Source organism: Pongo pygmaeus, chromosome 9, assembly GCF_028885625.2.
Source record: "Pongo pygmaeus isolate AG05252 chromosome 9, NHGRI_mPonPyg2-v2.0_pri, whole genome shotgun sequence".
In the NCBI taxonomy this organism is placed as follows: Eukaryota; Metazoa; Chordata; class Mammalia; order Primates; family Hominidae; genus Pongo; species Pongo pygmaeus.
In genome coordinates, this window is record NC_072382.2 from 6,740,224 (window position 1) to 6,764,531 (window position 24,308).

At 40.5% G+C, this 24,308-nt stretch overlaps 1 protein-coding gene across 6 annotated transcripts in view; it reads left to right on the top strand.

Moving 5' to 3' along the window:
* Nucleotides 1-24,308, top strand: part of KMT5B (lysine methyltransferase 5B) — a 59,373-nt gene that overhangs the window by 16,965 nt on the left and 18,100 nt on the right. For 5 of the 6 annotated variants that reach the window (XM_054439265.2, XM_063670820.1, XM_054439270.2 and 2 more), the window contains exons 2-6: nucleotides 7,077-7,312; nucleotides 11,316-11,463; nucleotides 17,028-17,096; nucleotides 22,026-22,191; nucleotides 23,291-23,400. In XM_054439265.2, coding sequence (XP_054295240.1) covers nucleotides 7,153-7,312; nucleotides 11,316-11,463; nucleotides 17,028-17,096; nucleotides 22,026-22,191; nucleotides 23,291-23,400 — 653 coding nt within the window. In that variant the 5' untranslated portion in view covers nucleotides 7,077-7,152. The remainder of the gene's footprint in view (nucleotides 1-7,076; nucleotides 7,313-11,315; nucleotides 11,464-17,027; nucleotides 17,097-22,025; nucleotides 22,192-23,290; nucleotides 23,401-24,308) is intronic. The other variant, XM_054439267.2, reaches the window with a different exon arrangement.

The following is a 24,308-nucleotide window of genomic DNA, read 5'->3' on the forward strand; positions in this document are numbered from 1 at the left end:
AGACAGGCAGATCATGAGGTCAGGAGGTCGAGACTGTCCTGGCCAACATGGTGAAACCCCGTGTCTACTAAAATAGCAAAAAAAAATTAGCCAGGTGTGGTGGTGCGCACCTGTAGTCCTAGCTACTCGGGAGGCTGAGGCAGGAGAATCGCTTGAACCCGGGAAGCAGAGGTTGTAGTGAGCCGAGTTCGGGCGACTGCACTCTAACTTAGGGACACTGCGAGACTCCGTCTCAAAAAAAAAAAAAAAAAAGACTCTCCATGGATAACCTTTCTATTCCATATATTTTATTTCTACTTTATATAATTATGCTTTATGTCTTATTTTTGAGGTATATTAGGACTCTTGAGAAGCCTAAAAGTACATTGTTCCATGATTATCCATAAGTTGTGTGTTAAACATAGGCATTCTACAGATGATTTCCTAAAGGACCAAAAGCACTTTTCCTGGTCCTGGTTCTTTTTCTCTGGAGGGTCAAGGACTAGGGAGTAAACCAGAAAGTATAATGGCAAGCTATAGGGAAGTAAGTGGTGGTAGCAGCTGTGATTCCTGCCTTGTTTCTGTCTGTGCAGGAGTTTCTCTCACCCCCTTTAACACCATGGACATCTTGAGAAAGGAGAGGATTTGAAGGGGTCAGGAAGTATCTTTAATTTACAGGGTTTTTTTTAATGCAGAAATATAGTTTCTATGATGCAGTTTAGAATACGACCTATTTATTTCATCAGTTGAGTGCCTCTAGGATGTACTACATGCTATACTAGATACACAAGGGCCAGAGATAAGAAAAATAGATTCTCAACCTTAGGAACTCTCAATTAAGGAAGCAGACACTTAAACAATATAGTCACATAAGGGCTTTCACTTAAGTTTTATAGCATAAATATATAACTAGATTTGGCAGTGAAGGTCAAGGAACACTTCCTAGAGGATGTGAACACTGAACTGGGACTTAAGGAATTAGGCAAAGAGATGGTGTTATAACATTCCAGGCAGACAGAGGAGAAAGGCGAGAGGCAGCCATGGTGCATTGCCCTTCCCCACACCTCCAGGAAAAAAATGCATTTTATTTTATTTTATTTTAGACAGGGTCTTGCTCTGTCACTCAGGCTGGAGTCCAGTGGTGCAATCTTGGCTCACTTCACCCTCTGTCTCCTGGACTCAAGTGATCCTCCTGCTTCAGCCTCCTGAGTAGCTGGGATTACAGGTGCATACCACCACTCCCAGCTAATTTTTGTATTTTTGGTAGAGAAGGGGTTTCACCACGTTGGCAAGGCTGGTCTCAAACTCCTGGATTCAAGTGATCTGCCCACCTGGGCCTCCCAAAGTGTTGGGATTACAGGCATGAGCCACCGCACCTGGCCAAAAATTCATTTTATTTAATGACCAAGTATACACACATTTACACATATATAACTAAAACAAAACTTACTATGTGGGATGCATTGTGAAATATTCTGCTCTGTGTTCTTTCATTTAAAAAAAAATTACTGGTCACAACGTAGTAAAAAAGTGTTGCAAACCATTACTATGTTACAACCCATAATTTCCCTAGAGCACTATCAATGCTGAGCTATAATTTTAGGGAAAGTTACAGTCTTGCTCCTTAGAATTAGCCCATGGTAGTATTCTGTGTATTCAGAGGAAAATAAAATTAGCATAATCTTGTTACCATGTATCCGCCCTGGACATGGTAGGTGCTTTCTGTGTGCTTAAATCACCTACCTTCCCAGGCCCTGGAGATAAGGGTGTGACTTGCAACTATGTAACAGGACCCTGGATCTGTGTTGTACCTTTTACAGAAACAACTTTTTTAGGTACATTATTTCATGTGATCCTCGCAACAACCCTGTGAGGTAGATGGGGAAAATATGATCAGCTTCACTTTCTGGATAATGGAAATTAAGGTTCAGAGAGATTAAGTGACTTTGTTGGTTACCAACTGCCTAGTAAGAGACAGAGGTGGGATAGGAGAGGGCTATTTTCTTTAAACCACATAGCTTCTGAGAGTATAATCTAACTTGAAATATAAAATATATTTATATACATTTACCACTTCATCATTTTCTTTTTTTTCACTCTGTCGCCCAGGCTGCAGTGTAATGGCATGGCCATGGCTCACTGCATCTGCAATTTCCTGGGCTGCAGCCATCCTCCCACTTCAGCCTCCTGAGTGTGACTGCAGGTGCATACCACCATCCTTGGCTAATTTTTTAATTTTTATTTTTAGTAGCGATGAGGTCTTGCTGTGTTGCCCAGGCTGGTCTCGAACTCCTGGCCTCAAGCAGTCCTCTTGCCTTGGTCTCCCAAAGGGCTAGGATTATAGGCGTAAGCCACCACCTGGCCCATTTGCTTGTTGTTAATGCAGCTTTTTATAGGATACAACCTAATTCTAAATTTATCATGCCAAGTTTATGCATCTGTACCAACGAAAGCTTACAGCCACAGAACATCTATTTTTCAGAAAGTGCTGTTTCTTTGGCTCTTGTCTAAAGGAACATAAGTAATATGAAAGACCCTAGGGGTCAAGGAAATTGAAGAAAACTGAGGAAGGGGTATAAAATGGAATGTAGTCACGGATTTTAGTCCCTTTAAGCTTTTGCTTTTGTGAGACGGCTCAATGATGGAGAGCTTTAATGCAGATGAACCTTGAAGCTTTTAAAGATCTAAGTCTTGATGAGGTTATTCAAACTCAAATCTTGAATGCATTATGATAGTAGGCTATAATTTTTGAACACTTGGCTGGGCACGATGGCTCATGCCTGTAATCCTAGCACTTTGGGAGGCCGAGGTGGGAGGATCGCTTGTGGCCAGGAGTTCAAGACTAGCCTGGCCAACATGGTGAAACTCTGTCTCTACTAAAAAATACAAAAATTAGGCGGGCATGGTGGTGCACACCTGTAATTCCAGCTACTTGGGAGGCTGAGGCATGACAATAGCTTGAACCTGGGAGGCGGAGGTTGCAGTGAGCCAAAATCGTGGACACTGCACTCCAGCCTGGACGACAGAGCGAGACTCTGTCTCAAAAAAAAAAAAAACAAACTTGGTACTTGATGCTCTCCCAAAGTGCTAGGATTTGAATGCCACAATTCATATTGTTTTATGTTTTTGTCAATGACTGTTCCATGGGTTTCTGTAAATGAAGTCCATTTTAGAGCCCATAGGCAAAACTGCGGGGGATCCAAGATCCAAGGCTCCCAATGGACCACCCATTGCTCTTTTTCTCAAGCTTGCTTTGTACTTTATACCTCAAAAGTACACTGCTCTTACTGAGTGTGGTGGCTCATGCTGGTAATCTTAACACTTTGGGAGGCTGAGGTGGAGGATTGCTTGAGCCTAGGACTTTGAGGCCACAGTGAGCCATGATCACACCACTGCACTCTAACCTGGGTGACAGAGCAAGACCCTGTCTCTTTAAAAAAAAAAAAAAAAAAAAGGTATACTGCTCTTGAATTCTATGCCTTTTCTCCTAAGTGTAAGATATATGATCATTAATGAGAGGTTTTAATGTTAAATTTGGTAAAATTTAATAATTGAAAAATCCTTAGCTTATAACTGATGTAGAATAGCTAGAAGACTGTTTAGTGAAACCTATAAGAAAAATCAAAAGGCACGTTAAAAGTTAAATACTATAATCGAATTTAAATAGTGAGGGAACCAGAAGAAAAAATTCATGTTAGAAAACAATTGTAAAGTTGTCTTTAGCATTGATCAGATTTTTTTTTTTGCCATTCCCCTAAGCATACTGCTCACATGCACATCTTACCCTCCAGTGAACTCACACAGATATTCCTGTAACATGAAAGAGACCTGAGATCAAGTAAAAATTCATGTTTTGTGTTTGTGTTGAGTATCATTAAAGGTATGTCCAGGCATGTATTTTTGTGAGTACTTCAAAGTAATTTATCATTTGTACTTTTCTATGTGTTTGTGGAAAGGAAATTGACCTGCGTCTGGTGTAGTTGAGAATTTGTTGGGCAGCAGTGCTGGGTTCTACTCGTGAGGCTGCTGCAGGCGGATCGTGTGGTTTTAGGCATGTGGCCTCAGTTTCATTTGCAAATTGAAGGAGTTACACTGGTGATCTTAAGGCATCTTTGGCTCTGAAGTTCTGTATTTTTGCACTTTATCGTAGGGCCTTTTTAGTTTGACTTATACTAACGCATAATTCAATAATGAGGTGGTATCATGGACATCCTTTTTCTCATTCCATTAGTAATGAGTGTGATGTATAATATCCTCATTTCCAAAGGTCATTATAAATTACAAGCATCCCCCACTATTCAGATCAATCGGTTCCCAAATTCAGATAGTAAGAGGTACATTTACATTACCAAATACAGTAGCTTCTCAGTTTTGTTGCCATTGTGAAGGAATGATAAGGTAGACATTTCCAGATGGGCACTACTTTGATATCTGAATATTGGTTTCTTAAATAACCAGAACAGTGAATTCAAACTAACAACAACAAAGAGATATGAAGTCCTTTACTTTCCTTACTCTTGTCCCTCTGCTAAATTTTGTTTGTGGTGATGAGTAGCCAGCATAACAGTTAGGAGTCTCTTACTGTGATGGACAAAGCTTAGTATAGATGCCTTTTCCTAAGCTTGCCTTGGAACAAAGAGATAAATAACTTCCTTGTAGTTTACTCACCCAGTTCAGAGCATTACCAAAACATGTAGTTTGAGCAGATAGATGATAGAGCCGTACTAGATATCAGTATAACAAGGAGCAAAGATGGTTCTTACTGTTTACTGAAAGAAATACTTGTTGAGCACCTGCTGTTTGTCAGTACTGTTCTAAACACAAGCAAGGAACAAGTCAGAATGAGTCCCTGCCTTCTGTAGTTTACATTCTGGTCAGTCTGGGGGCACTGTATTCCTGAGCAGGCATTATATGATTGGGGAGAGCCAAGATTGTCTTTAAAGAGTGGAGACATCAGTTATTAAAGTACAGTCATGCATTGCTTAATGACAGGGATACCACACATTCTGAGAAATGTGAGGTTAGGTGATTTTGTCGTCATGCAGATATCATAGAGTGCACTCATAGAGTGTGTCTCAGGGACGCATTCTAGAAATGTGAGGTTAGGTGGTTTTGTTGTCATGCAGTTGTCATAGAGTGCACTTACACAAACCTAGGTAGTCTAGCCTACTACACACCTGGGCCGTTGCTCCTAGGCTACTAACCTGTATAGCATGTTACTGTATTGACTGCTGTAGTCACTGGTAACACAATGTTATTTGTTATCTAAACATATATAAACATAAGAAAGATACAGTAAAAATACAGAATAAAAGAAAGGATTTTAAAATGGTACACCTGTAAAGGGCACTTCCCATGAATGGAACTTGCAGGGTTTGAAGTTGCTCTGGGTGAGTCAGTGAGTGAGTGGTGAGTAATTGTGTAGACCTAGTACATGTATACTACTGTAGACTTTGTGAACACCGTACACTTAGGCTACACTAAATTTATTTTGAAATGTTTCTTCAGTAATTAACCTTAGCTTGTTGTAACTGTTTTACTTTATAAAGTTTTTTTTTCTAAAATCTTTTTGACTCTTTTATGGTAACACTTGGCTTAAAATACAAGCACATATAGCTATACAAAAATATATTCTGGCCACATATAGTGGCTCACGCCTGTAATCCCAGCACTTTGGGAGGCCAAGGCAGGTGGATCACTTGAGGTTGGGAGTTCAAGACCAGCCTAGCCAACATGGTAAAACCCTGTCTCTACTAAAAATACAAAAACTAGCTGGGTGTGGTGGCGCACGCCTGTAATCCCACCTACTCAGGAGACTGAGGCAGGAGAATCGTTTGAACCTGGGAGGTGGAGGTTGCAATGAGCAGAGATGGCACCACTGCACTCTTGCCAGGGCGACAGAGCAAGGCCCTGTCTCAAATAAATGAATGTATATTCTTTCTTAGCCAGGCACAGTGGCTCATGCCTGTAATCCCAGCACTTTGGGAGGCCAAGGTGGAGGGATTGCTTGAGGCCAGGAGTTTGAGACCAGTCTGGGCAACATAGTGAGACACCGTCTCTACCAAAAAAAAAAAAAGTTTTAAAATTAACTGGATGTGGTGGCTCCTGCCTGTAGTCCCAGCTACTTGGGAGGCTGAGTGGGAGGATTCGTTGAGCCCTGGAATTTGAGGTTGCAGTGAGCCATAATCACACCACTGCACTCCAGCCTGGGCCATAAAGTGAGAGACTGTCTCAAAACACAGACAAAAAGACACAAAAATATGTTATTCTTTTCTTTTCTTTTTTGGGAGACAGGGTTGCTCTGTCACTCAGGCTGGAGTGCTGTGTTGCAATCATAGCTTCACTGCAGGCTTGACCTCCCATCTCAGCCTCTCAAGTAGCTGGAACCACAGGCTCACGCCACTATGCCTGGCTCACTTTTTTATTTTCTGTAGAGGCGGGGTCTTGCCATGTTGCCCAGGCTGGTCTCAACTTCTGGGCTCAAGCAGTGCACCTGCCATGGCCTCTGAAAGTGCTGGGATTACAGGCATGAGCCACCGTGCCCAACTATATTCTTTTTAAAATATCTTTATTCTATAACCTTTTCCTACTTTTATTTTTTTAACTTTTTTATTAAAAACTGAGACACAGGTCACACGCATTAGCTTCAGCCCACACAGGGTCAGGATTATCCATATCACTGTCTTCTCCCTCTGCATCTTGTCCCACTGGAGCGTCTTCAGGGGCAGTAACATGCATGGAGCTGTCATCTCCTGTGATAACAGTGCCTTCCTCTGGAGTATCTCTTGAATAACCTGCCTGGGGCTGTTTTATAGTTAACTTAAAAAAAAGTAGAAGGAATATACTCTAAAATAACAGTAAAAAGTATAATACAGTAAATACTAGGCAATATGAATTTTATGAAGTGTGTGTCCAGCTCTGTTATAATCTTATGGAACCACCGTTGTTTATGTGGTCTGTCATTGACCAAAACATCATTATGCTGTGAATGACTGTCCTTTTAATATTATATATCTTTCTCAAGGGTCTGTTTAGCATGATCTTTCATGTATTTACCTCCCCATTTTGTTTTGTTTTTCATATTTTGTTTCTGTTAGGAGAGAACATTGAAAGTATTCTCTAAGCTATTTGAAGAGAGTGACTAAATGCACCTGGGTCAGGCTGTCTGTGGGTATGAAGTGGTTGGGAGAATCCAAGAACATGGTGGTGAATGGCAGGAGAAATGGAGGCAAGTTGTCTAATGACCATCAGCAGAATCAATCAAAATTACAGCACACGGGGAAGGACACCCTGAAGGCTGGCAAAAATGCAGTCGAGAGGAGGTCGAACAGATGTATGTACACACTTAAACCTTCAATGTTCTGATTGTGATATGGGGTAGTAATTCTTTCCAGTTTGTAATGTGTATTCTGTTTTCTTTTGTCTTAAATAATTTTTTGCATTTTCGTAATTAACAGCATAGTCTTTTTACTCTCAAAGTTGTGTCAATTTTTATTCTCATCAAACAATATATAAAACTCAAGTTTAATGCTTCATATAATTATTTTAATCATGCTTTTCTGTTACTTTATATTTTGTAGAATTTACCTGAATGGTTGATATGTCTTATTAAATTTTTAAAATTTTAATTGAACTTCTTACAGGTTAACCTGTATTTTTTTAATAGATGTAAGTATAGGTATGTACTTCTTTGCTAATTTCCACAAATGTTTCATGGAATAATATGAATAATGACGCCAACTGTAATTTACATAAGTAGAATGGAGGATAGTTAGAACTGACTGCTTTAGGGCAGCCTCACAAATCATAGCAATTTATTCTGTTTATACAGGGGAGACAGTTGTTCATCCTGACAGTGAAACATTGCTGATAAGTTACTTTATTTCCTCTGTACCTCTTGATGGGAAAGAGGCTGCTTTTTGAGAGTTCAGGAAGTTGTAGATTTGGTGCGTATTTCATAGTTCCTCTAAAAGTAGTAAAATGACTGAGGACAAGTGTATACCTAACTAGGCAGCTATATGTCCAAATATATGTCATGTTAAAGAGGACAGCTTTTCTTCTTTTTCTAACGTGAATCTAGCCACTTTTGAATATCCTTAATTCAGATTGGCATTGGCCTGTTTCCAGGGATTTGGATTAGCCTGGGGTTTTCTGTAGTTTCAGATTGTACCAGTTCTGATTGATTTCCTTCTTACCTTTTAGGGTTTATGCGATTCATTGGGCCCAGGCTACCCTTAACCTTTCCATTTCAGATCAGGTCACTATTGCTATAGAAAACCAGACAGAATTCCTGCTTGGGACAAGAGTAGGAAGAGGCAAGACTGAATGAGTGGTCCTCTGCATGGACACCACTCACTCCTGAGGCTGCTGGCAACATGCACCCTCATCCTGCCTCACTCCTTAGCAGCTAGTGTGAACGTGAAGAATTGAGAAATATAGTGTTCACATCAGTGTGTATTCATTCTGGTTAGTAAACTAGGCATATCTTAGGCATATCTTAAGGTTTTTAGGAAATCACTGTTGGCCTCCTTTTGTGTATTATACTGCAAAACAGTTTTAATTAGTTGAATTGTTATAGATACACAAGAATTTAGAAAATGCGTCTGGGCGTGGTAGCTCACACCTGTAATCCGGCACTTTGGGAGTCCAAGGCGAATGGATCTGCTTGAGTCCAGGAGTTTGAGACCAGCCTGGGCAACATGGTGAAACCCCGTGTCTACAAAAAATACCGTGTCTACAAAAAAATTAGCCAATCGTGGTGTTGCACGCCTGTGGTTCCAACTACTTTGAGAGGCTGTGGTTGGAAAGATCACTTGAGCCCAGGAGTTAGAGGTTGCAGTGAGCCGAGATCACACCACTGCACTCCAGCATGGGCAAAAAAAATGAGACTCTTGTTTAAAGAAAAAAAAAGAATTTAGAAATGGCCACTGTGGGCCGGGCGTGGTGGCTCACGCCTGTAATCCCAGCACTTTGGGAGGCTGAGGTGGGTGGATCATGAGGTCAGGAGATCGAGACTATCCTGGCTAACACGGTCAAACCCCGCCTCTACTAAAAATACAAAAAATCAGCTGGGCGTGGTGGCGGGTGCCTGTAGTCCCAACTAACTCGTGAGGCTGAGGCAGGAGAATGGTGTGAACCCAGGAGGCAGAGCTTGCAGCGAGCGGAGATTGCGTCACTGCACTCCAGCCTGGGCGACAGAGCGAGACTCCATCTCAAAAAAAGAAAAAGAAAGAAAGAAAAAGGAAAATGGCCATTACGTTGGTTACACTTTACCAAGCATAGATAAATATAGAGGGCTAGGTTGGGAAAACCCAGTGTGTGAAGATGGCATAGCCTTACATTGAATGTTATTGGGCCAGAATGGTGCAGAAAGAGAGCCAGAGATGAGGAGAAATGGGAGAACACAGAGCAGTGCCCCATCTCAGATAAAATCAGTGACTTTCCCAGCAGCAGAGCCTTAAGATACAGGAAAGAAAAACTGACAAAATTGAAGGGAGAAAAATCGACAATTCAGCAATAATTTGGAGACTTTGATACGCCACTTTTAATAATGGATAGAACAGCTTAAGACTATAAACCAATGAGACCTAACAGATATCTATAGAACCTCATCAGAATACACATTCATCTCAAGTGCAAGTGCAGCATTCTCCAGGATAGACCATATGCTAGACCATATAACAAGCTTCCATAAACTTCAAAGGATTGAAATCATAAAAGGTATGTTCTGTGACCCCAATGGAGGAAAATTAGAAATTAACAAGGAAATTTGGGAATTTCACAAATACATAGAAATGAAACAACACACTTCTAAATAATCAGTGGGTCAAAGAAGAAATCAAAAAGGAAATCAGAAAACATTTTGAAGTGAATGAAAAGAAAGATAAAACATACTAAAACTTACAGGATGCAGCCAAAGCGGTGGTTTAGAGGGAAATTCATACTTGTAAATGCCTGTGTGAAAAAAAGAAGACTGGGCATGGTGGCTCACGCCTGTAATCCCAGCAGTTTGGGAGGCTGAGGCAGGAGGATGGCTTGAGCTCAGGAGTTCGAGACCAGCCTGGACAATATGGCGAGAACCCACTTTTACAAAAAAATAAAAAAATTAATCAGGTTTCATGATGCATGCCTGTGGTCCCAGCTACTAGGGAGGCTGAGGCAGGATGATTCCTTGAGCCCAGGAATTCGAGGTTGCAGTGAGCTGTGATCATGCCAGTGCACTCCAGGCTGGGTGGCAGAGCAAGACCCTGTCTTCAAAAAAAAAAAAAAAGTGAGTTGTATCATGTGAATTGCATTTCAATAAAGCTATTATGCTGTTACAAAAAATTTAACAACGTTGATAGCTTTTCACATACCTACATGCAACTAATTTGATTGCGAAATCATATGTCTACCCTTGGCAGGAACTTACATTTAAGTATATGTTCTGTGAAAGAGTGGATGAAAAGGTTAAACTTTACTCTGTTTCATTCTTCCCCATTTTGGTTTTGAGAGCCTGAAAGTTACATTGCTGTTGTCCTCCATAAATGATGTGCTAATTCCATGGAAGGACTGTCAGTGGCATATACATCAAACTTAATCAGCTCTGATGAAACTTCTTACAAACTTGGCCTTCATTTCCTTCTTTACATTGCTTTTCTTCCACAGTTAAACCCAGTTATTTCAGTTATATATTTCAGTCTGTATTTTTATGCATTCATTCATAATTGCTTCAAACAGAGGTCAGTAGAAATAGGTCTGTCATTCTCTCTCCACTTCTTTCCCCACTTCTACTGCCCAGCTCTGGAATCGTGGGCAAGTTTCTTTTTGTCTGGGCCTCAGTTGCCTGCAAAGTGGGGATAATAATCATTCACCTGCCCTAAAGCAGGAAGCTGAACTTCATGAGATTCCTTTTGATACTTGAGATCTGGAGTTCTGGCGCTTCTTGCAGAAACTATCTTGTGTTCCTCTTTCCTTTTCAGTCCTATCTGTAATGGCCCTGTGTATTGTCTTGTTAAAATAGTGAACATCCTCCCGTCCCCTGTTTCTCAGTGTTCCTTGGAGAGAAGGGGGTGGGGGAGAGTCAAGCATTTGAACCAAATTCTCACAACTACCCAGACCCCATTCTTGGGAACCTGCTATTACTACCTGCTAACGAAAATACTCTCAGTAATGGAGATAGTTTACTGCATTTGGTTTTCTGTCTTATGCAAAGGTTATTAAATTCTTAATTACTAAAAGTGATTGATTTTTCAGTTCTTCATTACCAGCTTGAGTGGGCAATGCCGCTAAAGATTTTAAGGCAGATTTAAGTAGTTTTCAATTTGAGTAATTTTTCTTGCTTTTGCTTTTCACAGGTAACGGTAACTCGGGATTTGAAGGACAGAGTCGCTATGTACCATCTTCTGGAATGTCCGCCAAGGAACTCTGTGAAAATGATGACCTAGCAACCAGTTTGGTTCTTGATCCCTATTTAGGTTTTCAAACACACAAAATGAATACTAGGTAATTTTCAGTCTTTATCCTGAATGGAACAGATGATTATGTTGAATTCAAGAACGTAGATGGCTAATTTTACTTTTGCTCAAAATTTAAAATGACATTAAAGGAAAGTTCTTTGCAGTGGAAGAGTTTTCTGTATGTGAGCCAAGAGAAGCAGAGAAAAGACTCCAGGAATCTTGTCAGTTCTAACTCTGTGTTCTTATTTTACCTCAGAACATTTCTATTAACATATAAAGCTGGAGGAGCATCCTCATGTTCTATTTTAAAAGTTGATGATGCCAGGCATGGTGGCTCACGCCTGTAATCCCCACACTTTGGGAGGCCAAGGTGGGTGGATCACCTGAGGTCAGGAGTTTGAGACCAGCCTGACCAACATGGTGAAACCCTGTCTCTACTAAAAGTACAAAAAAAATTAGCCAGGCATGGTGGCGCACGCCTGTAATCCCAGCTACTAGGGAGGCTGAGGCAGGAGAATCACTTGAACCCGGGAGGCGGAGGTTGCAGTGAGCTGAGATCGTGCCATTGCACTCCAGTCTGGGCAACAAGAGCGAAACTCCATCTCAAAAAAAAAAAAAGGTGATGACAGTTATTTTAGCGAAAAGAAAAATCTGACAAGCATCCTGTAAAACCTTGAAAATGTATGATTATTTCCAACTTAAAGTAGGATACATCCCTTTTTTTCATGATTTTATTATAGACTTTTCTCTTACACGTCTCTGTATAGATGGGGAATTTTGTCATCATGTTTAATCTTTGGGATTCAGCTAATCATTTAAGAGTGAATAGTTTTAAAGACATGTTTATATTCAGTATGCAGGTAAGAAAGTGGATGTGTAAGTGTTTGAGTACCAAATGCTGTATATAAAAAACATTATTACATTAATCTTGAAATCGGTCATCTTTTAACAGCCGAGGTCTCTCTCTAATTCTCTTAAATACCATTTCTCCCTCAAAAAAGACCATTAGATCATTTCACAAATGTATCTGCCACCAAACAGGTCAGAGCTTTGCAACTTTGTTTTATCTCTTAACCTCTATGGCAAAGGGTTTTTTAGTCTGGTGGGAAAGTGTAACAGCAGGGATTTAGAAGATAGAGCTAGTTCTGGCCCATCACTTTCATCTCCACCACACCTGGACTAGGGTTATATAGTTCCGATTTCAGTGGCAACCCTGGGGGAACTTGATACCCAGGTAGGTGGTCACTGATCAGTAGTTGGGAGAGGTAGGAATTGGTGAGTACAGGTAATTAGAGGAAAGTCTTTTGTCCTATTTCCCCCGTTTTAATTTTATCCCTTGCTAGAATTAAGATACTATATGCTTCACTTACCAATTATAGTCTAAGTCCAAAAGAAGTAATTCAAGTAAAAACATGCTTTTTTTTTTTTCATAAATTTTTTTTCCTTTTCTTTTTTAGATGGAGTCTTACTCTGTCGCCCAGACTGGAGTGCAGTGGCACGATCTCAGCTCACTGCAACCTCCACCTTCCGGGTTCAAGTGATTCTCCTGCCTCAGTTTCCCAAGTAGCTGGGATTACAGGTGTGCGCCACTGCACCCAGCTAATTTTTGTATTTTTAGTGTAGACGAGGTTTCACCATGTTGACCAGGCTGGTCTTGAACTCCTGACCTCAGGTGATCCACCTGCCTCAGCCTCCCAAAGTGCTGGGATTATAGGCGTGAGCCACCATGTCTAACCATAAAATTTTCTATCATATATCTTTACCTACTAAAATGAAGTGTGAAATATTGGAATGGAGTTGGGAGATTATTTAAACAGTTCCCTGCCAAATGACTGCCATTGGATGCCCTGATTGATTAAGATCCAGGCTGGGCGCGGTGGCTCATGCCTGTAATCTCAGCACTTTGGGAGACCGAGCTGGGTGCATCACCAGAGGTCAGGAGTTCGAGACCAGCCTGGCCAACATGGTGAAATCCCATCTCTACTAAAAATACAAAAATTAGCTGGGTGTGGTGGTGCACACCTGTAGTCGTGGCTACTCAGGAGGCTGAGGCAGGAGAATCACATGAACCCAGGAGACAGAGGTTGCAGTGAGCCAAGATAACATCACTGTACTCCAGCCTGGGTAACAAAGTGAGACTGCCTCAAAAAAAAAAAGATACAGGGCCAGGCATGGTGGCTCATGCCTGTAATCCCAGCACTTTGGGAGGCCGAGGTGGGTGGATCACCTGAGCTCAGGAGTTCAAGACCAGCCTGGCCAACATGCTGAAACCCCGTCTCTACTAAAAATACAAAAAATTAGCTGGGCATGGCCACATGCGCCTGTAGTCCCAGCTACTCGGAAGGCTGAGGCAGGAGAATCCCTCAAACCTGGGAGGTGGAAGTTGCAGTGAGCCGGGATCGCACCACTGCACTTCAGCCTGGGCAACAGAGCGTGACTCCGGCTTAAAAAGAAAAAAAAGAACTAATTTGCATTATTTTAAGTCCATTTTCTTTTTTTTTTTTTTTTTTTTTTTGCCCATTGAACATGAGGCCAATGCTAATTCTCCTCCTAGAAGATGCTGATAATATTTGTCACCGTGTAGCACCCCCAGTGTTTTTCTTTTTTTTTTTTTTTTTTTTTTGAGTTAAGAAATGTGAATGTGTGAATGAATCACTCTTGACACAATAGTCTAGTGGCATTCAGAATGTCACCACAAAGGCCCAGAATCTGTCGAGAAAGTTATATTGATTATGCCTTATTACCAAGGTATGGAAGCATATAAAACAGTGTTACATCAGAATTACAATGGGCCAGGTGCGGTGGCTCACGCCTGTAATCCCAGCACTTTGGGAGGCTGAGGTGGGCGGATCACCTGAGGTCGGGAGTTCAAGACCAGCCTGACCAACATGGAAAACCCCGTCTCTACTAAAAATACAAAATTAGCCAGGCGTGGTGGTGCATGCCTGTAATCCCAGCTACTCAGGAGGCTCAGGCAGGAGAATCGCTTGAACCCAGGAGGCAGAGGTTGCGGTGAGCCGAGATTGTGCCACTGCACTCCAGCCTGGGCAACAAGAGCAAAACTCAGTCGCAAAAAAAAAAAAAAAAAAAAATTACTATGAAAGTTTTAGTGGCTTATGACAGAACTTCATGTACTCTAAAATCCCCGTGCCGTATTCCAGAAGGCTGCCTGTTATTGGCATCTTCAATAGTAAATATTCCAGTTTTCTGCTGCGTGGCTCACGCCTGTAATCGCAGCACTTTGGGAGGGGAAGGTGGGAGGATCACTTGAGCCCAGGAGCTCGAGGCTGCGGTGAGCTGTATTCGTACCACTGCACTCCAGCCTGGTCCACAGAGTGAAACCCTATATCAAAAAACAAAAGGAAGCACGCCAGTTTTCTATAAAAGTCCTCCTATACCATTGCTTCTTATAATTAGTTTACATGAGAGTCACCTGGAAGTTGGTTGAAATGCAGGTTCTGATTCAGTAGCTTTGGGGTGGGGCCTGAGATTCTGCATTTCTAACAAGCTCCCAGACTACACTTGGAATAGCTAGGTCCTAAAACATTTGGCCTCTCAGTTTCACTGTGATGTGATAAGTGGATAAAAATACCTTAGTAGGAGTTTCCTAGGGCTCACATAAAACTATGTAGTCACAAATGTAAACTTCAGGATTACCACACAAATATTTTTAGAACTCAAGACATTAACTGAGGACTCCTAAGTTAAAATGCATCCAGTGCCTAAGATTTTTCCCCATAGAAATTGAAGCATCTAAAATTAAAGCTGGTTAAACTTGCAGAAGAAATCATTTTTTAAATATTTTTTAGTGCAACATTTAATTATACAGTTCCTAAAATAATCTGTGGAAGTACAGATGATTCTATTGCCCTGGTTAGAGCAGCCTGGGTTCGTAGCAATGCCAGCACTTCAGGCCGGTGTGGCAGTGCAGGGGACGGCCTGCCTACTTCCTACCAGAGTGTTCCATTTACGTGTGCTTTTACACTCTTGTGTACACTGATATTTGGGAACAGAAACTTTATTAATGACCTTTACATTAATCTTGGTGAAAGGTATATGTTTTCATTTAACCGTAGTGAATTTACTTGAAAATAAAATATCCCTTCTAGCTCTTCATCTTTTGAGCAAGAATTTACCAGAATGTGACTTTAGAAAATAAGGAAAACTGATAATGCTTAATTAGGGTAGTAAATAGCCAATAAATACTTCTTAAATTGTTAGTTTATGGACTTCTCTCTCTTTGGGGTGCAAAAGAAGTGACCAGAAGATGTACTGCTCTTGGATTTTAATTTTCTAAGCTCTCTGCCTGTTCCTTGTGTAGTGTGCTCTTTGTTCATATGTTTATGCACCTGTAATTTGTCACTTTTTAGTTTCTCTTTTTTATACTCTTTTCCCTTCTTTTTACTTCTTTCAGTCTACAAACAGGAAGAATGTTTAGAAACAGTAGATGTTTAGCCCGGGCGTGATGGCTCACGCCTGTAATTCCAGGCGGGTGGATCACGAGGTCAGGTGTTCGAGACCAGCCTAACCAACATGGTGAAACCCCGTCTCTACTAAAAATACAAAAATTAGCCGGGCGTGGTGGTGCGTGCCCGTAATCCCAGCTACTCAAGAGTTTGAGGCAGGAGAATAACTTGAACCTGGGAAGCAGAGGTTGCAGTGAGCCTAGATCACACCACTGCACTCCAGCCTGGGCAACAGAGTGAGACTCTATCTCCAAAAAAAAAAAAAAGAAAGAAAAGAAACAGTAGATGTTTAATGATTGGAGAATTTTCAAAACTGGCTATATTTTTAGTGCATAGGTTTTAATCTTAATATATCCTTACATTTACTAACAAGCAAGAGTTGTAGCATGAATACTTAGAAATAGTACGAACAAAATGCTAATTTCAATTTATTGGGAGAAATTTGAACTTAATTGACTTTCGTCAATTACGAAACCTAAAGTTTTCTTCTTAACAAGAAGAAAAGAGTTGTTGTTTATACCTCTGGTTTTTAAATGGAGTGGGAGCGGGATATTGTAAGAAAGGGATCGATGCTTTCAGTAATGCCCCCTTTTTGAGGCTGCATGACCCTGAGATGTCACAGTATCCTGAGGCACGAAGGAGACTCAGGCCAGCAGTGAGCTGAGCAGGAGACAGCATTTAAACATCAGGGGAGTCACCTCAGGGCACTGAGTTTCTCTTTTGAACTTTTCTTGGCTTTTCTCATCAGAATGTCGGCCTGTACAGTCCTTACTCATTTTTCTACTGTTATAACCATCTAATTTTTATTTCACTTATATATGTATTTGATTATTCATATCCACTATTGGATATGGATATGAATCACTTTAAATATCATTTTAAAATTAAGTGCTTGACTAGAATCCGTAAAGAATGTTTTCAAAGCTTCTAACTTCATGGTAAGGTGTGTTCTATGGGAAGCAGAGAATTTCAGCAGCATGGCTTCTATCCTGCCGCGCCCACCTGTGGCATCTTAAAGTGCTTAAGTATCACAGAGTTTTAAAGATTTTTGCAACAACGAATATTGTAAGTCTGTTTTGAAATTACAAGTACAGATTATACAAATAGCTTTTTATTTTTGTTGTTTGTTTTTGCATTTATATAGCGCCTTTCCTTCGAGGAGCTCAAGGCATTTTTCAAAATCTGACAGTTTTTCTCACAACAACCCTGTGAGGTAGGTAGTGTGTGTTAAAAACAATGAGATACTGACTAACCCATTCCAGCCTTTTAAAATGTTCTTTTATGTTAAGTAATTTGAAGTGTCAGCATAGAGTTTTAGAACATTTTACAAACCTTTTAAAGTAGTTTGATAATAGTTGTATTTTTTAAAAAACCACTTGTACTTCATAACAGGGTGATTTTAAGAGAAACAAATCATTCTTCAAAAGATCAGGAGTCACTCCATGTGATTAGCTGAGCACTGATTGCAGGACTCAGCCAGGTATGTTTTTGGTTCTCATTTATTTTCAGGTCAAGAAGGAATGAAGAGCTGCTCTGTGACTCCTCACTCAGTGTCTACAAACTGTTGATTTGCAGCTAAACTTTCTTCAGGGGGGGAAATGTGTTCACTATGTTGCCTCATGGTTTTATTTTATATCTTAAATATTTGAGCATTTTTCTCTCTTCCTCTCTCCTTCCCTGTCTCCCTTTTTTCTGTTCCCCTTCCTGTTCCCCACCCCTCCAGTCAGCTCTTGATTGTGCATGCTAATGAAGGGCACAGTAGCACAGCTAATACAGTCTACAACTTTTCTTCACTGCCACAGTGGGGAGACAGAAAAACCAAATAGCAAGAAAACCTGGGAAGTGAGTCTCTGGAAAGAGTGGGGAACAGGTGTGTGGGAGTGTGAATTCATATGTTTTTTTCCTGCCCCTTTAATAATAACCAATTGTAAATGACATTTTTATTTTTCTTATACCAGCCATTGATCAGAAGTGTAAGAAGAGAAAAAATAGATATGTTTGGTTGATTTAAAGTAGCAAATTTTCTATTAAGGGAGGGAGGACGGGGCATATTGGTTTGGAAATGCCAAATAACTGTTTTTCTTGCCTCCCTTGCCACCCACCCCCCGACCCAAATACGAAATTTTAAAGTTCACATTTGCATCCATCCCTTCCACTGTGTTGTCAGTATACAAGCTAGAGCTGTCTCTGGCTGGGCCCAGTGCTGATGCTCAACGGCAAACGCAAGTCAAATCCTCTTCTAACCGTGAAACAATGTGAGGACGGCTCTCCTGAGCCAGGTCATACAACAGGAACCAGAAAGGCCAGGGTAAATCCCAGGTCTTCCGTTCATTAGCTCTAAGTCATTGGCAATCTGCTCAGCCTTGTTGGGCCTTATTTTCCTCATTTGTGGAACAAAAGGGCTGTTCTAAATTATCTGGCCTTTAAGTGCCAGAGTAAAAGGATAGTTTTATGCAGTTTGTATGGGAGATTTAGAGTGATTATAGTTAAGGAGAGAGGGTATTTTTCTGTTCCGTAATAGGAAAAAAAAAATTCCCCTAAGGTTCTCAGTGCTTTTGCACCGGCCCTAGTAGGTGTAACAGTCTTAACTTTTATTTTCCACAGTATTTGTTACAATGGGATTTGATTTGGACTACCAGCCAGCTGACTTTTACATACTTCTGTAGGATTATTGAAAACAACTGTCTCATCTCCTGCCTGTCTGCACCCTTAACCATTTTCTTCCCCCTTTTCCTTACTGTCATTTCATGCGCATAGCAGCCAGCTGTGACAGTAAGTTTCAACAGGTTTGGGACAGCAACTTACATTTTTAGTGAAATAGAGGTTCTTGCTATTGGTAGCAAGGGATAGTTTCAGGGGTTTTATTTTATGTTTGAGGCAATAAAGTCAGGAAAGCAGAAACAGAAGTCAACACAGGGAAGGTAGGCAGAATACTAGTAAGTCAAGAGTTGACTATTTTGTGTTGGTTTTAGCTTGTAAATTGTTTGGCATTATGAATAAAAAGTAAACAAAACTAAGGGTACCTGAAGGCATTTTTAGATAGGAATGAACTTGTTTCAGAAAGCATAGAACACACATAAAACCTATTAAAAATAGCCAAGTTTCATTCCAGGTCTATAACTTATTTTTGTATAATGTTCCCATTGGTCACTTTCACATTGAGCGTGTACAGATAGCTTGGCCCTTTCTGTCGTTTGTAGCCCTGTCATTAAATGGCATGGATAATTTATTGCATTTGCTTAAAGTGAACTATTGCTTTTCTGATTGCCGCACAAAACATGGGTTATCTGTTTCCCACCATTTCATATTTCATATTACATATTGCTCGACGGGTCATGCCTTAGCTGGGAGCTGCTTTGTTGTCTTATCTGTCCTTCATGTGCAAATAACCATGTAGTGTAGGATTGCAGCAAGAATGGTTTCGATTGGATTTCTTGGAGATGGTATCTTGACACAATCAATTGTGATGGCTACAAGTAGTTGAGTATGGATATTTGGATGCTTTCCCAATTCTACAGCTCTTTATTTTCATGGTGGTTCTCTGACACCATATGTCAACAGCCTAGTAAGACGTTCTGAATTGTTTAAAGGACTTGCATTTATCTGTCTGTAAAGGCTTTGTATACCAATTGATTGAAAATGGAAAATAGGGCCCCGTTCATTTCTTCAGTATTATCTCTAGGATATATTTGAACTTTCAGATGGTTCAGCTAATAGTTGTGAGAATTCAGGATTACTGAATTTAAAAAAAAAATGACTAGAGTGTGTAGCTAGTAAGTTCCTGGTAGTATCAGTATGCATTAATACACCTGAAGTCTTCCAGTGATCCTGTCCAGTAAACAGTATTACACCTGTTCAGAACCTCATGTCTTCCCTCTTCCTGATTCTGGTACTTCACTTTATTATTGCTAACTAACTGACCCTGGTCAACTCTTTGAATCCAGCTTGATTAAGATCTTCTGCTTAGACTTCCCCTCACTCTTCCTTCCTTTTGATTCTTACCTGCCTATAATGTGCTTTTCTTAAACCTTTCCCATGTACATTTTACACCCTAGTTATAATTTCTATACTTTTAGGTGCTGTAGCAGTGCAGTTTTTAGCATATTAACATGCATTTGCATATTGATCGCTTGCTTAACTGTTTGATGCATATATATGTCTTTTAGGCCCAATTAAATTTTCCATTCAAGAACAGTGGCCTTCTCTTGTATTTTTCACCGTAGCACTTCATATGCCACTGTGTGCACACCACAGCACCTAATAATCCTTGATGAAATATTGTGGCTTGAAATCTTACTGAAATACTATGAATACATGTATGATAGCTCCTCTAGGAAAAAAAATTCTGCTGAATGCTTCCTTTGCTGGAGTTTGTGCTAAATCTTACCTCAATTTTAGCATATTCAGGTTTATGAAATGTACAATTTTAAATGTCAGAGTAAGACACATAAAGATTTTTTTCTCCTGAACCACTAATGTTTTTTCTTAATGTATGTTATTTGAATGGCAATATGTGATTCCTTTTTTCTGTTGGATGTTTTGTTTTGTTTTTTTGATACGGAGTCTCGCTCTGTCACCAGGCTGAAGTGCAGTGGTGTGATCTTGGCTCACTCCAACTTCACCTCTCAAGTTCAGGCAATTCCCCTGCCTCAGCCTCCTGAGTAGCTAGGACTACAGGCGTGTGCCACTACGTGGGCCTGGCTAATTTTTTGCATTTTAGTAGAGACGGGGTTTCACCAGGTTGGCCAGGACGGTCTCGATCTCCTGACTTCGTGATCCATCCGCCTCGACCTTCCAAAGTGCTGGGATTAGGCGAGAGCCCCCACACCTGGCCATAATCCGGCGAGAATTAGCTTTATGAAAATAAAATAAAACTTTTTTTTTTAAATGAAAACTTTATTTGGGAGAATTAGCTTTATAAAATTGACGTGAAAAGAAAATTTGAAATTAAGATGCTAGTAACTTTATAGTACACGTTTTACTGAAAACACAGCTTTAGAATGAGGGGTTCACAAATTTGTCTTGCTTGGGCCATAACTGCATCATGCGTAAATATAGACCTAATGGTATAATATTCTGAAGACATCATTATGGCTGATTCTACAATGGAAGCCTTCTCAATTCCACCCCCGCAGGCCAGGCGCAGTGGCTCACACCTGTAATCCCAGCACTTTGGGAGGCCCAGGCGGGCAGACCACTTGAGGTCAGGAGTTCAAGACCAGCCTGGCCAACGTGGTCTCTACTAAAAATATAAAAATTAGCTGGGCATGGTGGCGCACGCCTGTCATCCCAGCTACATGGGAGGCTGAGGCAAGAGAATCACTTGAACCCGGGAGGCAGAGGTTGCAGTGAGCCGAGATCACACCACTGCACTCCAGCCTGGGCCACAGAGTGAGACTCCATCTCAAAAAAAAAAAAACAACTCTACCCCATCAGTTTTCCTACATTACCAGTATAGCAGTTTCACCACTAGAGTTACACTGCTTGTACTCATTTTGTCTCTGAATGCAGTCATCAAAGATGACTTTGACATGGGTGGTTAGAACGACGAGGTGTGTTTCAAAGCCTGTTGGAATACTTAGTTTGGGGTTTCTTCTAACTGTGTACATAAAGAATGTTTTTATGTATGGCATGGTTTTGTTTACATCATCATACTTCTGAAATTCATTGCCTGGCACTCTTCCAGCTTGATTTTGCATGTTTTAAAAAGATTCTTGTCATTCTAACTCTAAATTAGGTGTGCTGTATTCTAGAGCTTTGATTTTGTGTCTCCCAAAGGTGACAACTAGTGTAAGTCTGAATCAGACAGCTTTTGTTTGAATCATCTGCTCACCTCACAGTTAATGAGATAACAGTGAAATAAAAATATTAAAATAACAGATTGAAAAAAGAGAAGTTACTGAGATAACAGTGAAATAAAAATATTAAAATAAAAGATTGAAAAAAGAGAAGTTGCGTATCCAGGTGATCAGTATTACTTGAGTAGTAGTAATCAAGACTATTGATTGTTGTTCTCTTAGATCTTTGCTCTGATAACCATGGCTGTTTTTAGGGTATTAGCTCTTTCTCAACATCTGTTAAGATGGATCAGTGGCGCAAGGATTGTGGCAGATAACCCATTCATTCTTTTGATTTCTTTCAGATTTCGGCCTATTAAAGGAAGGCAGGAAGAACTAAAGGAAGTAATTGAACGTTTTAAGAAAGATGAACACTTGGAGAAAGCCTTCAAATGTTTGACTTCAGGCGAATGGGCACGGCACTATTTTCTCAACAAGAATAAAATGCAGGAGAAATTATTCAAAGAACATGTAAGTTTATTAAGACTGATGCTGTTAACCTATTTGGATAAGAATAGTGAAGTAAATTAAAACCCTAAATGTTAGTTAATACTGAAATTTTAAATTTATTTTTCATAAAACTAATCAGTCTGAAGATCTTGTAACATACAGTCATTTGGATGACAGTCCAGAGAAAAAACTGGGCCAGGCTCAGTGGCTCATGCTTGTAATCCCAGCACTTTGAGGGGGCTAAGGCGGGAGTATTGCTTGAGGCCAGGACTTCGAGACCAGCCTAGGCAACATAGCAAGACTCCATCGCTAAAAAAATAAGAACAAAAAAATTAGCTAGGCATGGTAGTGTGTACCTTTGTAGTTTGTAGTTCCGGCTACTCAGGAAGCAGAGCCAGAAGCATTGCTTGTGCCCAAGAGTTAGAGGCTGTACTGAGCTATGATCGTGCCACTGCGCTCTAGCCCTGGGAGACAGAGCAAGACCCTGTCTCTAAAACCAAAAAAGGAGAGAAAACTTTGTCATATAGAGGTGAAATTCATTATGAGCCTTAAGGGAAACAAGCCATTAGGTACTCATACAGAGTGAGTACCCTTAACCCAAAAATTTGAAATGCTCCAAAATCTGAAACTTTCTGAACACTGACGTGACACTCAAAGGAAATGCTCATGGGAGGATTTTGAATTTTTTGGTTAGAGGTGTTCAGCTAGTTACTGTCATGCAGATATTGCAAAATGAGAAAAATTGTGACATTCAAAACTCTTGAGTAACAACAAAGTTTGTTACTTAATGATCTTTTTTTGTTTATTTTATTGTTTTTTTAGAGGCAGAATCTTGCTCTGTTACCCAGGTTGGAATGCAGTGGCCTGATTATGGCTCACTGCAGCTTCCATCTCTTGGGTTCAAGTGAGTCTTCCCTCTCAGCCTCCCACGTAGCTGGCACTAAAGGTACATGCCACCATGCTTGGCTAATGTTTTCCATAGAGACAGGGTCTCGCTATGTTGCTCAGGCTAGATCTTACATTTTTTTCATCATTGCGGGTGGTTTGCTTTTATAATTCTAAGAAAGTCTAGCAGGGTATACCGTTTAAGGTCATTATCAATTTTTTTTTCCTGTTTTAGGTATTTATTTATTTGCGAATGTTTGCAACTGACAGTGGATTTGAAATATTGCCATGTAATAGATACTCATCAGAACAAAATGGAGCCAAAATAGTTGCAACAAAAGAGTGGTAACTATTCTACTAGTATAAACCTTTAATTTAATTTAAAGTTCTCTTTTAAGTTATTATTGAAGTGCTGAGAAATTCATGGTAAGGAATGAAGCTAGAGTTTACCCTGAAGTAGCCAATGCATCGCCGTTGCCTTGGCCCATCAGCTGGAGTCAGAGTGGGGAAATCGGAAGTCTCAGTTGAACCAGATCCCATCTCTAGGCCAAATTGCTTTTCATTTTCCTTTATTGACTCTGGATGCCTGTTTAGTGATATGATTGCTGAAGGGTTGTGGACACCATTATTAGATAACCTGGCTTCCACAGTCAGTCTTCTACTGGCCTAGAAGAAAGGTTGGGGCTAAAGTCTTAATGATCCTAGTTTTATGGGTGGAAACCTCCCTAAAGCATTAGTTGCTTAAAAATACATACATACATATATATATAAATGTATATATGCCAGCTTCAATAAAAGTAGTAGAGTTGGTGGGGGGCATTGGCTCACGCCTGTAATCCCAGCACTTTGGGAGGCCGAGGCAGGCGGATCACTTGAGGTCAAGAGTTCAAGACCAGCCTGGCCAACATGGTGAAACCCCATCTCTACTAAAAATACAAAAATTAGCTGGGCGTGGTGGCGCACACCTGTAGTCCTAGCTACTTGGGTGGCTGAGGCAGGAGAATCACTTGAACCCAGGAGACAGAGGCTGTAGTGAGCTGAGATCGCGCCACTGCACTCCAGCCTGGGCAATAGAGTGAGACTCTGTCTCAAAAAAGTCAGAGTTGAGCCCAGCTAAAAGGGATAAAAGTTACAGATGAAAGAGAATATACTACTGTATCTTCTTTCCTATCATGCCTGTTCCCTGTGTTATCTCCCAGGAAAAACATGTAGCTCCTCATGTACCCACCCTCCGATATTTCTACCACAAAAAT